The sequence below is a fragment of the Erpetoichthys calabaricus genome, chromosome 8 (genome assembly GCF_900747795.2).
Source record: "Erpetoichthys calabaricus chromosome 8, fErpCal1.3, whole genome shotgun sequence".
Taxonomy (NCBI): Eukaryota; Metazoa; Chordata; class Cladistia; order Polypteriformes; family Polypteridae; genus Erpetoichthys; species Erpetoichthys calabaricus.
The window spans coordinates 57,248,257-57,262,856 of NC_041401.2; the positions used below are offsets into that span (position 1 = coordinate 57,248,257).

Consider the following 14,600-nt stretch of genomic DNA (forward strand, 5'->3'; position numbering starts at 1 on the left):
AATGTTTTTTTATCAATATGCTTCTCATTAGTTGTAGTTATCAGCATTTTTACATTAAATAATATGCAAAAAAATATATACCGATATCCACGAGCTGCCTCACGTCAACTTTTGATTCTTTTGAAATCACTAAATCCAACATGTGTCCTCCTTTACAGTATGTGTGAAATGGCTAATGTGCCAACTGAGGTCAAAATAATGCAGTAAGTTCAGGAATTCTCTTGCTTTCAAGTCACATTGGATATCCACATGAAAATGAAAATCACCTACAGTATAATTAGGAAACTGTCATAGTTATTATTATAGATACCAAGTCTTTGAATTCTTCAATAAAAGACGTATTATATTACTATAATTGGTCAATACAAGAGACTGGGAGACTCCTTGAATAACAATGATAATATGCTCAAAAGACGTGAAAGTACCAAAACTGGAATTTTTAACATTTGATCGGCTTGAGTAAATACTCCCTAAACCCCACGCCTTTTTTGCCTTGGCAAACCGAATGAGCAAAGCTGTAATTTAGAGGTGCTGCTTCAATTAACACTACTGCACCATCTGAGCTGAGCCATGTTTCACTTAGTGGGAGAAAGTCGATTTTCCTATCACCGATAAGATTGTTAATGTAAAAAGTCTTGGTGGTTAGCGCTCTAATATTTAGCAAAGCCACATTTACATTCTTGGAAGAGCAGAGCTAAATCGGAGTGCTACATCAGCTTGGAATGGTAATAAAGTTTTTCATATTAATGCTGCTTTATACAATTTTTTTATTGAATCTATAATATGTTGTCATCGTTCTTATACAGCGCACATCTAAAGGTGAAATTGTAATTAAATTATTTGCATTTATACTGCTTTGTTTTTTTTGGTTAGATTATGCTTGGTTATTATAGTGCTAATACAATGTACATCTAAAGGTGAACTCAGTACAGAATTATCACATCCTAGCAAGGCATTATGGAAAACATTAGGAGTAAAATTATGTAGTCAGGAAAGTTTGCTTACCTTCGAGATGTTTTCGGAGATGATCAGGGTGCCGAATCTGTTTGGATGCAAACCATCTCACTTGAAGAAACGTGGTCTCTCCCAGAAAAGATCCAAGTGGTCCATTGAAACTGAAGTTTTGTCTCTTTGCTAGAAGCTTCTCAAACAGTTGTTCAAGGCCACCAGACAACTATACAATTAATCTGAAATTCTAGCCAGAGGCAGGGGACCTGAAATGATGATTCACGCAGCCGGGGTCCTGTCCTTCTTGGCTACAACAACAACAAAAACAACAAATTTATTTATATAGCACATTTTCATACAAATAATGTAGCTCAAAGTGCTTTACATGATGGCTAGAAGGAGTGCTGCAAAGTCTACCTTTAGAACCTGTCAATGACGCATGTCATTTACGCCCGCATGTAATATGATGGTCCCAACAGCCCTGTCCTTATGCTTCTTGAAGATTATCAGTGCTCTTCTTGTACACGTGCACTGGGCAAGAAATGAAAGATTTCTGTTTAGGGTATGAACTATTAAGGTTGCATACAATTGAGTCCCCAGTAACAAATTCTTCACCGAAGACTGCTGGCATGGTGGTGGAGTGGAGAGGGTCGAAGTGGTTCTGGATGGCGATGCTTGGCTGAGCTGACGGAGAATGATCTAGCCTTGAGCCCCCATCTGCATTGCTGAAACAGCCAGATTCCATTGTCGTCGTCATTCCGAGTATTAGTGGGGAGTAAAAACTCACTTGGCCCAGTGAACGTGCGGCATGGCGCGGGTTTGATGCTGCTGAATCGAGACAAGTTACAATGATCTCAACTGCTGAGGAGGACTGATTTAGTGGACAAGCCTTCAGTTCCCTGAGGTGCATTTGTCTGGCTAGGAGTTGCTGAACGTGACTCTCAAGAGCCAGGAGTTGTTCTTCGACAATGTGCTGCAACAAGTCGGCAATATTCCACTTCCCAATAATCATTGGGTGCACTGCCCATGTTAAAGCTCTGGGTGTTCAAGTTTTTAGTTTTGTAACCCATGGATAATGAGTAAATCTTGCAGACACAGACAGAGAATGAGAGATTATTAGGCAGGTTTCATAGATTCTTGCACACTGCTGTATTCATATTACTACTGTAGGCAGCATATTCAGCTTCAATCAGCTGGAACTTTTTAAATAGTGCAAAGTAAAGTACATAGGCTGAATTGTAATTTTAGTTCTCCTTAAATCTTCAGCGGTTCATAGGTGTTTGTAGATGGCGCAGACTCTCTTCTGATTCTGGATGCACTTCTTCCTCTTCATTTCATGGATTTTAAACCAAGCAGTAAAAATTCAATAACTGCATTGGCTTCTCTTTCTTTGTCTGTCTAGGGGTATCGGGAGCCATCTTTAAAGCAGCCGGAAGCTCTATTCAGGATGAGTGTAAAATACTCGGTAAGTGGATTAGAGGACCAGTAGCCTTCAAGGAACTCGGACCCTGCAACTGAGGGCCACAATCCAATGGGACAAGCTGTACTGGTACATTTGTGCCATCTACTGGGTGTAAGTGGTAATGCATGAAGTTTTACTAAGGTGTGCCCTTTAGAGCAGGGTGGCTCTGTTTGCCTTCAGGCGGCGTGACTTAGTGAACGTACCTGTTTAATTGTCACCTGTGACAGACTCTGTCACCTTGAGCAGGTAACACGGCAAAGTAACAAAATGTAAACAACAATATCTTCATATAAACTAAGTATGCACTTGTAAGGCAGCTTGGAGTGTGTTTGTTTGTGCAAACTGCTTTACTAGCATAACGGTGCTATTACAGTCATTACACACCTCGAAAGAAACCTGAAACCAAAGTGTAGGACTGTCTTAAAGGAAAAAAAAAACAATCATTTTAGTTTTGTGTTACATCAGCTTCTGATCTGCACGTCTCTTCGTTTTAATATCCTTTTATGGAGTAGATGGAGCTTCAGAAGAAGTTCACTGGACCATCTGAAGCTTTCTAGCAGTCTGCTTTGATACAGTCCTTTTGTTTTGTGCAATTCTGTCAATCTCTGGAGTTTCTCTGCATTATCTAGGTTATGTTATTGTAATATCTTAATCCAAATAGTGAAATACCTGCTGATTGTTTTCTTCTGTCAACTGAATAGCCATGTGGTTGGTTAATTTCAGGTGAAACATAGCAATGAAATACCACAACTTTGTCATTAAATTATATTATCTTTATCCACTAAAATATCTCCTACTAGCCGTTCCCCGTAGTAGTAGTGAAACAGGACAAACTTTAAAAATCAGTAAAGAAAAAGGTATTGCTAGCTAAGTGGAGGCAAGGTACACTCCAAAATGCAGAGGTAGACTGACTCCCTACTCCTGATATCATGCTTCCCCCTCCTCTCGGCCCGCAGCCTCTGTCTCAGATTAGCACGAATATATCGCTCCTTCAAGCCAACTATGATACTTAGCACGATGAGAGAAGTTGCAAAATCAACCGGAATGTTCAAGCAAATTCTAGAAAAAAACTTGATCTTAATCCACTAAGTAGTTCTCTCGATTGCTAGCTAAGCAGAGGTAAGCAACGCCCCTCGGCCCCACACTCCTCTCCTCAGCCTGCTACGTTTCTCTCGGATTCACACAAAAAAATCGTACTGCAAGTGAACTATGATACTTGGCGCCAAGAGAGAGGTCGCAAAATCAACCGGAATGTTCAAACAAATTCTAGGAAAAAACCCGATTTAAATCCATTAAGTAGTTCTCTCGTGAAAAGCGGACAGACAAACAGACAGACAGACATTGGATTTTATATATATATATATATATATATATATATATATATATATATATATATATATATATACCAATAACTGCGCACTGCACGATAACATGCAGTGAATACACTTGACTTGTAATTACTTAGTACGTTTTCTTTAATTTTTCACTTAAGCTGGCACTTAAGTCTTCAAATCTGCCTCAAAAATTAAGATATGAAGACGTAGGGGAAGTGACAGTGAAAGTGGTAGGAATGAGAACGGCGCTCGTACACATGCACCACACAGCCACCCTGCTGGCTGCTGCCAAGAGTTGATTCTACAATAAAATAAAAAGAGGAATAACCTTGGAGGTCAATCATCACCCCGAAAGCGGATAGCAGGCGTCACATAGTGTATGTGTACCAAGTTTCAGGTGAATAATTCAAACGGTTTGCGAGCTGCAGGTGATTTAACATCCTGGACAGACAAACAAACAGCTACGGTAGCTTATATATATATATATATATATATATATATATATATATATATATATATATATATATATATATATATATATATAATATAGAGAGAGAGAGAGATTTAGAGACATGCATCTTTTCTGGTTAGTTCAGGAGCCAAATATTTAGTTTGTATGAAGTTTTACTGTGATGGTGCACGGGCTGGGGTATATCAAATTTAAAAATAATAGTTCTTTACATTTATATGGCGCTTTTTCTCACTACTCAAAGCACCCTTCACGCTGGGAGAACCCAGGATGTGAACTCCCGATCAATTTGATTTGATATTTAAGAAAAACTCAATATGCAAAAGCCAATATTGTGACGTTCAACACTTTTATTTATCATAACACTTTAGGTACTGCAAAACACATTCATTATTCATTTCCTGTTACGTAACAAGACCTTAATAAAGGCTTCTTCTGCTATTCGTAGTACTTGTAAAACATCACTAGATGGATTATTCATCTCTGTGCTGTGTGCCATATTGACATGATGGTAAAATGACTTTTTAATATGAAGAAGGATTCACACGTCTTACACTAAATATGTAATATGAAGAGTAACATGTCTCAGGTAAGCCACCTCAGACCACTTCAAAGTGTCGTTTTGTTACTGGGTCACATTGCAGAGATGAATAAACACTTTATTGATGCTTTGTAAGTGTTATGAAGACCCAGGGAAGTGTTTACTAAGGTCCTGTAACATAGTAGTGAATGAGGAATAAATGCATTTTTGAAGTACCTAAAGTAAAGTGTTACCATATTTGTTTTTCCACAACGTCTTCTGACCATTAATTAAAATCCGCAACATCACCAGCACTCCTTCTAAACGTGTCTACGCCGACTTCTCCCGTGTTGCCTGGCAATGAGGAGTGTGTGAAGATAGTGAAGCGAGGATCAGAATAAGAAGACAGTGCATGTAATACAACATCTAAAGATAAAACCTGTCATGAAGAGGTCACTCAGGGGACATATGGCACCTGCATCCTGGTGTCCCACCTCCCCAGAAAAAATGCAAGATGGCATAAATATTTGCTATCCTGCTGCTTTGAGTGTGACTAGATAAGCAACAGGTGGAAGGATATAAAGGCTTCAACGACTCGCCATATTGAAAAACAAACATCATCTACTCAACAAGCACACTAGAAGTACTCTGAATTTCTCTGGTCAGAGGACCACCCAAAACACTCGATTCGCCCCACACCAGAGGTGAGACCTTCACACAACCATCCATTTCACACAAATTAAATTAAAACCACAGCCTTCAGAGACAGACAAATAGATAGAAAGAACTTTATTTGTCCCCATGGGGAAATCGGGCTTTTTACAGAAGCTGTTTTAATAAACAAATATGCAAATAGATAGATGAATAAATATTAGGCCTGGGAAAGTAAACGCATCAATTTTTGCGATTAATCTCCTCTGTTTAACGCATTAAAAATATTGCTTCCAGGTACGAAAACGAGGCATACGCCTCAGGCAGAACTTTGGTCAGGGTGGTATTTTCATGTAATTTTTTTTAACATTACGAAACAATAATACTATACGGTTCATGCTGGAGAGGCAGAGGGCCATGTGGCTGGACAGCTGCTGAGCACTGTACTTTCAGGAGGCGCAGTGCGTTATGCAAATGAAACATCTGAGTGGGAGCAGAAAGTCCTGGGAAAAGGGTGAAAGGAGCATGAGTGTGGAAGGTGCTAGAACTGAAGCGCTTTTGTGTCGAGGTTGGTGGCGGAGCACAGGAGTCGCACACCGCGCTGCTACTTCTTGTCCTCACCCGTGCTGCAGCTACCCCGTGTAAGAGTGAGTAGAGGGGCTCAACCGTGAAAGAGCGACGAACGCTGAGGCGAAACACCATATAGACAGAGTAGAGGAGTCGGAGTGCGACGAAATTTAAGGCGATCACAGAGCTGCTTTTATGTCGGGAGGCCCATCCTCCTCAGACGGGTCTCGACCACCTGAGCAGAGAGTCTCTCTCAGGTCAGGACTCGGGGCTACTACACTGTTATTTTCATGGCACACCAGCTGAAAAACACTTGTGTAGAGTATAATTATCAAGTTGTTGATGTTGATGAACAATTGAGGATAGTATTTTCGGAGTTTTAACACAAGTTTTAATGTATGTTAATTTAAGAGATGCTTATTCTTTCAATTAAATCAGTCATCAGCAGTGCATTCCAAGTCAACAGTCATTTGGATCTTTTATATTTTACTCAAAGCGTCTGTGTCTCATATGCCATACCAAACTGAGAATTAATACACTGGCCTCGTTTTCTTATTTGCTATCTTTTCAACGCCTTTTAGGAAGCCACTCAGATTCAGGTTGTATTTGCTGAAGTAGCATTTTGTTAAAAGTTCAGGTTTAAACTCTTGTTTAAGTTTAAACTATGTCTTTGTGTTCATTCTACATTAAATTTATATTTCAATGTGTATTTACTTCTAGATATTTATATCAATGTCACTCCGTAAATAGCCGTGAGTAGCCTATGACATTTTTTCAGTTTCTTAATGAAGATTTATTTGTGTAAGCAGGTAAAGATTAGAATCTAAGCAATATCTTTATCTTAATTGCATTATTTCATACAAGTCAATACTGAACCAGCTAGAAATACAGAGAGATTCACTCGAAAGAGGCCCCCAATATTCTGTTGTAACTCCCATTAGGATGAAGCAATCTGAACCAACAAAATACCCTATATACCTTGACGTATGTGTAATCGATTGCATTACATGCGATGCTGGAAGTGGTTTCCATTTTCTGCCAGACACATGTTCCTGAACGCTTTGGCAAGCATCTTTGGGGTTGGGGTGAGGGAATAACAGCAATTTCACATTGGATGTTTTCCTTCAAATCTTGTTCCGATAGACGTTTCCTTTGAGCATACCCCAAAGGAAGAAGTCTGGTGGTGTCAGATCCGGCAACCGTGGTGGCCAAAGCACCTTTGAAATGTCCCTGTTTGCCGAAGAAAGACTCAATTTCTGCTATGCTTCTTGCCGATGTGTGACACGTTGCTCCATCTTGCTGGAAGTAACCTTTCGTTAACTCGCGATCATCCAGTTGATTCTGACATCGCTTAAACGAATTGGTGAACCCATAGGTTCGCACGATGAAGACGCGCTGCTCAATACTGTACACCACCATCCTGATGAGAAGTCGAGTGACTGAGTGAAGGGATACGGGTGGTATGTACCCAGAAGTTGCAAACGGAGGTTAAACGTCACGACAGCTGTGCAGTGTCTACGTCATCGCTCCGACTCAGGGGCACCCCTGCTTGTTCGAAGCTCCATATACATGAGGAGCACATTGCACGTTGTTTTTTCAGATTGCTTCATCCTAGCAAGAGTTATTACAGAATATTCGGGCCTCTTTCGAGTGAATCTCCCTGTATCTTTAGTCTATACCAGTTTAAATTTAATTTGAAAAAATCATTGTGTAATTATGACACCTAGATGAATAAACAGCTGTGATACAACAAATGGAAAATGTTTATAAGCCATAACATTGATATGGAATAATATGCCAAAGTGTTTGTTTTTAAACAGGCAGTCATGCAACGGTGGACTTTGTGGTAACCAGTGGCGGCTCACTCAATTGTGACTTCATCATACATTTAGCTGGGCCCAAAACCATAAGTGACGTGACGTCTAAAGTGGAAAAAGTGCTCCAGGAGTGTGAGAAGCAACAAATCTCGACACTGTCTGTTCCTGCCATTGGGACAGGTAATGGAGTGCGCACATCATTTTTCCTTTTTTTACTAAATCCTTATGTGATTGCAATTCTGATTTATATAATACATTCTAACTTTTATGGCTTATCTTTTATTTTGACAAAGGTGTGTGTGTGTTTTTTTGTTATTCTTCATTTAAGGAGGAGGAACATTAAAAGCCAGGAATGTCATTAATGCCATGCTACAAGGATTTGAAAATCATTTATCTAAACAGACCTCATCGTCCCTCAAGCTAATATATATTGTTGTGGACAAGGACAACATCCTGCAGGATTTTGTGACTGGAATAAAGCTGTGGAGTATTACCCGGTTCCTTTTAAAGGAAAATGTAATGAAGGTATGTCATCTCTATGTAGCACCCGCTGTTATTTTCTGTAGAGCATTCCCTAGTAGCTGGACTGGAGTTGAATCCACGTAATTCTTAGGCAGCTCCTGTTCTATTAGTCCTGCTTAGAGCTCTGAAAATATTTACAAATGCGCTTCAAGTAAAAGATAAACAATAATGCAATATATCTGCAATCCATCGAACATCTGTATATAGGTGCTATACTATACATTTTTAATTCAAATCAATCTGTCACTATTTTCAGACTTGTTCAGTATGGGAAAAGCGATCTTAAAGTATCAAGAATAGTAATGTAATAGTAATAGTCTGGAGTTTTTTTTTGTTTTTTCTGTCCACCCTGGCCATCGGACCTTACTCCTTTTCTATGTTAACTAATGTTGTCTTATTTTAATTTTGTATTTTGTCTTTTATTTTTCTTTTCTTCATTATGTAAAGCACATTGAGCTACTTTTTGTATGAAAATGTGCTATATAAATAAATGTTGTTGTTGTTGTTGTAATGAATCATAACACAGCAGATAGAATTTCAATATGTTTTATTTAAAACTAAAATATGCTTTTAATTTTGAGCTTTCTGCCGCATCTGTGGATGCTTTTTGGAGTAATTTTTTTTAACGCATTTTGCAGGGCGCCACTGCCAGCAATGACGAAGATTCAAAGTCGGACACTGAAGGTACTGCTGACTACAAAATGTCTGTCTTTCAGACGAGTGTGTCATGGTCAGGCCAGCTCTCCTTTCTCAAAGACTACAGTGGCCACATACACGAGTTCAAGGGGTGTTTTCTACATGTGTTCAAGTGGAGCTTACAGCTTTTATGAGCAGATGTCATTTTGTCTTTCAATGTTCTCATATATTGTGAATTCCTTGTTTAATCAGAGTGAATACTTTCCTTTCTAAAATAGATAATCACAAATGATAAGTATTAGAAGAATTAATGATGTGGTTTAAAAGAAAATATATACCGTATATACTCGTGTAAAAGTCAGGTCTTGAAACCCGAAAAATCAATCCTAAAATATGACTTTCAACGACTTTCAATTTAAAACCAGTTTCATATTTCCTTCTGATCAAACACTCCATCATAGATAAGGGACGCTCATACGATAAAGGTGTATGGGGGTGTGAGATACAAAAAACACACAACAGTGCAAACGTTGCTTTGGAATATTTCGGGTATTACCGTGTGGTCACGTAGGCACGATACATAGAAAAAAAGGCAGTGTGCTCCGTGGTTACTCTCTAGGTGGGCGTTAGCATATCGTAATCTCTTTGGACCAATAGCGTGAGTTTTCTGCATTCGACTTATATGACCGACATTATAAAATACCAGAAATTATACGGTAAAATCAAGCCCCGACTTATACGTGAGAGAACTTTAACGCGAGTATATATGGTAAATAAGAATTGGCTCAGGTCAATGCAAATGGAATAACAAGCTTACAAACATTTTTAAAAAAGTCTTTTAGTTAAGTGTTCACAGTTCATACAGGTGGCTGAGATTTTCAAAATGGCACCCTACAAATACTGAACACACATCAATAGATAGATAGATAGATAGATAGATACTTTATTAATCCCGATGGGAAATTCACATTCTTCAGCAGCAGCATACTGATACAATAAATAATATTAAATTAAAGAATGATAATAATACAGGTGAAAAAAAAAACAGACAATAACTATGTATAATGTTAAATATTAACGTTTACCCCCCTGGTGGAATTAAAGAGTCGCATAGTTTGGGGGAGGAACGATCTCCTCAATCTGTCTGTGGAGCAGGACAGTGACAGCAGTCTGTCGCTGAAGCTGCTCTTCTGTCTGTGTTCATGTGTGTTCATGACTCCTTGAAAGCATGTTTCAGATTATTTTAAAAAGTTAAAAACCTAATTTGCTAACACCAATTATTTGGTACCCTTTGGTTTTACATTTTTTTTGAAGGGAAGGGAAGTTAGGTTATTTTCAAATCAAAGTTATTTCTTCATAATCATGGTATATATAAATTTTCCACATGAAATTGTGTCCTACTTTTAAGCGCTTTCTGTAAAGTAAAAAAAAATGCATAGGTTTGCTGAATTAGTACGAGTCCAAACGTGAAAGCAAAACTCTCAAATCTTACTGATGGTGTCCATTTTAAAGCAGTAAAGATTTCAGCACAAGAAAACGAGCCTTTAGCATTTCTGATGCCTTCTTGGGACAACAAAAGTAATTTGATCACAGGTTCTTCATACTGTTTTCTTGAGGTAAGGATACGTTTCCTGTTCAGTTGTCTGCTTACAGTGGCTGTCATTGGAGCTTTGATGTTTTCCACAATTGTCTGTTGCGTCAGTGTTGCACAGAATGGTGCATTAACCTCCTTGTATCTGTCCAATCCAATTCTGTTTTATCAACGGTTATGCTCTGCCGTGGCTTGTAACAAAAGATGCACAAATTGTGTCACGTATAGAGGCAGAGCTGTCGGTATGCCATGACATCACCTGATTTGGGTACACGTCTGTTATCACACTATTGTGAGTGTATGTGCTTCAAAATGTGCAACAACCCTGGCAGCCCATGTGTACTCCAATCCAATTGTATTATATGCAGTGCTGGTGCACACACTGAATCGCAGAGAGACACAGTCGTTTAACGACAGATGCACACTCATATCATAGGGTTATTTTCTTTCCTAAATGGCACTTCACATACAGTCACATTCCATGCTGCATTGGCCCTTCCAGACATAGCTGCGATGCAACCTTGGATGTGTGTCACCTTCTACCAAAGAAAACAAACTATTTATTGTTGTGTTTTCATACGTTGACTGGTCGAGTATCGACCAATATTTGATTACATTTTTTGATGTGAATAACTGACATTTTCTGCACGTTTTAAAGATTTTGTTTTCGCATTGAACTCATTTTAAACTGCAGGAAAAGGCTATTAATTTTTCTAAATTGATACAAATAATGCTTAACTTTAGAACACAAGTTAATTTGGTAATTTTAATTTATAACATGATTGTGAGCAAATTAATTTGACACAAAGCATTCCAAACCCATTTCCATTGCATGTGGTGGTATATGCTCACCATATACACTTGAACAGACCATATAAACCGTAGAATTTCTGGTGCAGCTATGAAATCCTTCCCTTTTCAGTACTAGTTTTATTAAACGTTAATGTTTGGAGAACATCTGAATATATAAAGAATGTCTTAGTAGACCAAAAGTTGGCTTTTCCATGCCGATTCAGTCAGGCCTGATTAATTTGAATTCAAAAGTAAGCCTTTTCTTGTCATCATCCATCAGCTGTTCTGTTTTTAAGTTGAATTTGCCGTTATAGTTGCTGATGTTTTCAGCTAAACACATTATATTTTATAACACAAAACTACAGTAGGTAAGTCATTATCCATTTTTACAAGCCTATTTTCTTTTGTCCACAGATGCATCAAACACGCCCACCAATATCGATATAAAAATCGGAACTGTAAAGTTGCAAGTAGAGGTGGGAGATCTCACTTCTGAAAGGACGGAGGCAATCGTGAACAGCACCAACGCTACTTTGGACCTTTCATCTGGTAGGCACATCTAGACTTTTATCAGCAGATTTGTTTGTTTGTTATTTACTGTAAATTTGAACATATTCAACAGGCTTATTTACCTCAAACAATGTCCTCCAGTGTGATACGCTAGGATCAATAGACAAACAAAACTGCCAGGTCATTGTAAATGTAGGGATCGGATCACAAGAAGTGTGATGAGATGAGTGTGCTTGTAATCAGGTATCTGTAGAAGACAATATGTTGTGACGGAGTGAAGCCACTTAAGGGAACTTTATTGTTAGAAAAGTGAGACATCTTTGCAAGCAAAGCTTCACAATTTTATTGCAGAGCACATGGGTGCTGCATATGAGGATATCCACTGGTGTTCTACTTATGCCTTTCACGTTAACTGGTTGCAGAGCTATATGAGGATCCATTTTTTCCAGTTTGATGACATTCACATACCACCAGATTGCATCCTTAAAGTCGGAACATCTTTAGGTTTTGTTCCACTTCAAAAGGGTTCCATGTGGGGCTTCTACCTGCTGCTTCATCCTGTCAGAAAATGAAGGAAATGATGATGTGGGAACATCAACTGCTTTTGGATGACTTCAACTTTACAGTACCTTCAGAAGATGTATGCTGTATATAAACTACACCACTGGACTAAAACCAGATACTCAAAAGTGAACATTTGACCAAACGACACTTAAGGTTTAGGGAGCAGAATGTTTCAAAGGTTGACACATACAGATTGCACTGTCGGGTAGAGGGGTCCTTTCATTCCATTGGCTGGCCCAGCGCTGTCTCTCAGCTGTAGAATGGCCAATAAGGGGAGACAGCTTGATGGCTGACGTCTCCAGGACTCTGACCAAATTCAAATCCTATTATGTGATATCATGTACTGTTAAATTCTGCTCTGTACTTGTAATATTTTTATTTTACTATTACTAGGGGGCTTCACCAGCGCTATGCACTGTTGTGAAGAGGAGGGCTGAACGCACCCCAAGGAGACGCTGCTGCTCCTCCAAAACCCAAAATGCTGATACAATAGGAAACAAATAAGAATTTTTTTAACCTCCTCTTTGCTCGATCAGCTGCTGGTTTACTGCTGCTGCCATGCTGCATGATCTGTACTTCATGCGGCGCTTCAAACATTTAAAAGCCTGCACAGCAGCTGCCCTTTGGTCTCACTGCTTTGTCTCTCTTCTCCGGCAGACATCCTCAAACACTATTCGATCTCTTTTCCCTGTTCCATTATTTCACCGAGTGATAATTTACGTTTGTTTGCGCTAATGCGATCTTTACTATCATTTTTTTGAGACTTTTGAATTTTCCTACTTTCATTATCTCTAACCACCTGCTCGGCATGTGTATTGTGTCAACGTGTTTGAATTCTTTATGACGTTCTACTTTGTCATTTTCTGGCCCCAGGCATGGTTAAATCTCTTGCCACAAAAAAATTTTAAGAGCTGAGAGCACAGGAAGTGTGTCTGCCAAAAGCATCACGGAACTTGCTTCCAAAGGTTGTATCACGTGGCTTGACCGTCTCATGGGACGTGAAAGTGTCTCTCTTCAAAAGATCACGTCTCATCGCAGGAAAAAAGTCTCATCTCGTCCCAAGATTTTTTTTTTATAATAAGAGAGATATTGTATTGAGGATTACTCGTGGTCTGTTCTGTCAAAAGGCAGAGCCTGTTAAAGCCCACTATGGCACTTCTTGTGTGATTTTGAGCTATACAAAAATAAACTGTATTGTATTGTATTGTATTGATGTCTAATAACACGACTGGAAATTTGAAATGGATTCCATTTTCCTTTTTTTTATAATTAGTAATTAATTTTAGTTTATTTAGTAATGTTGCCAAAAACAGAGACCTTATTGAGTAGCACTACAGCACATCAATGCACTCCAACAGTTCACTTTCCTGTGCTGTCCTGACACTCTAACGGTTTTGTTGCACTGTTTGTTTGACCTGATCACAGCATGTTGTGGCAGTCATGACAGCTAACGGTTATCCTGCTTGCTGAATTTCAGGAGTATCTGGAGCAATTCTGAAAGCAGCTGGGCAGTCTGTAGCAGATGAGTGCCAGAGTTTAGGTAAGCACATTATCTAACTTATTAAGACTGTGCCTCTGCCAGTTTGCCTCTCTAGTTCTCATCACTCATTTTTATCATCATTATCCTTTTTTTATGTATTTTAGTCAAATTGCTTTATATTGGAGGAAAGAGACAGAATTGTATTTCCTAAAGATTTATAGTAAGCCCAGAAAAAGGTTTATTGTTTATTTTGGTGAAATGTTTTGTCTTCCCACTCTGATTTCTATAATTGTGTATTGTGTAGTGGGAATCATCTTGAAAGTAAATCTTTGAATAACTGGCCAGCACATCCCCGAGCACCATCTGCAAACTCCAGCTTTTTAAAGCCTTTGTTGAGGTTGACATCCACAGTTGTGTTATGGCTGCCATCCTCTGTTGCTCATGAATAGCCACTATACAGTAGAGAGATGCAAAGAGCTCAATTTAATCTTATGACTTTCACTACCAACCCACCTTACTCTGGCTCTGCGTCATGGGGGTCTGAGACAACCAGGTATGGGGTGCCACTTTAACACAGGACTTTCAAAAGCACACTTAAGAGTTTTCTGATGAGCATTCTAGATGCGAACAGGCCATTCAGCCCAACAAAGCTCACTGGTCCTATCCACTTAGTTCTTCTAAAGAAACATCAAGTCAAGTTTTAAAAATCCTTAAAGTCTTACTGCCTACCACACTAC

At 38.8% G+C, this 14,600-nt stretch overlaps 1 protein-coding gene across 2 annotated transcripts in view; it reads left to right on the forward strand.

The window, feature by feature from the left end:
* The window catches only part of parp14rs3 (poly(ADP-ribose) polymerase family member 14-related sequence 3), a 72,209-nt gene that overhangs the window by 41,197 nt on the left and 16,412 nt on the right, over positions 1-14,600 (forward strand). For both annotated transcript variants that reach the window (XM_028806542.2, XM_028806543.2), the window contains exons 15-20: positions 2,351-2,413; positions 7,772-7,948; positions 8,097-8,293; positions 8,929-8,974; positions 11,724-11,858; positions 13,861-13,923. In XM_028806542.2, the coding sequence (XP_028662375.2) occupies positions 2,351-2,413; positions 7,772-7,948; positions 8,097-8,293; positions 8,929-8,974; positions 11,724-11,858; positions 13,861-13,923 (681 nt within the window). The remainder of the gene's footprint in view (positions 1-2,350; positions 2,414-7,771; positions 7,949-8,096; positions 8,294-8,928; positions 8,975-11,723; positions 11,859-13,860; positions 13,924-14,600) is intronic.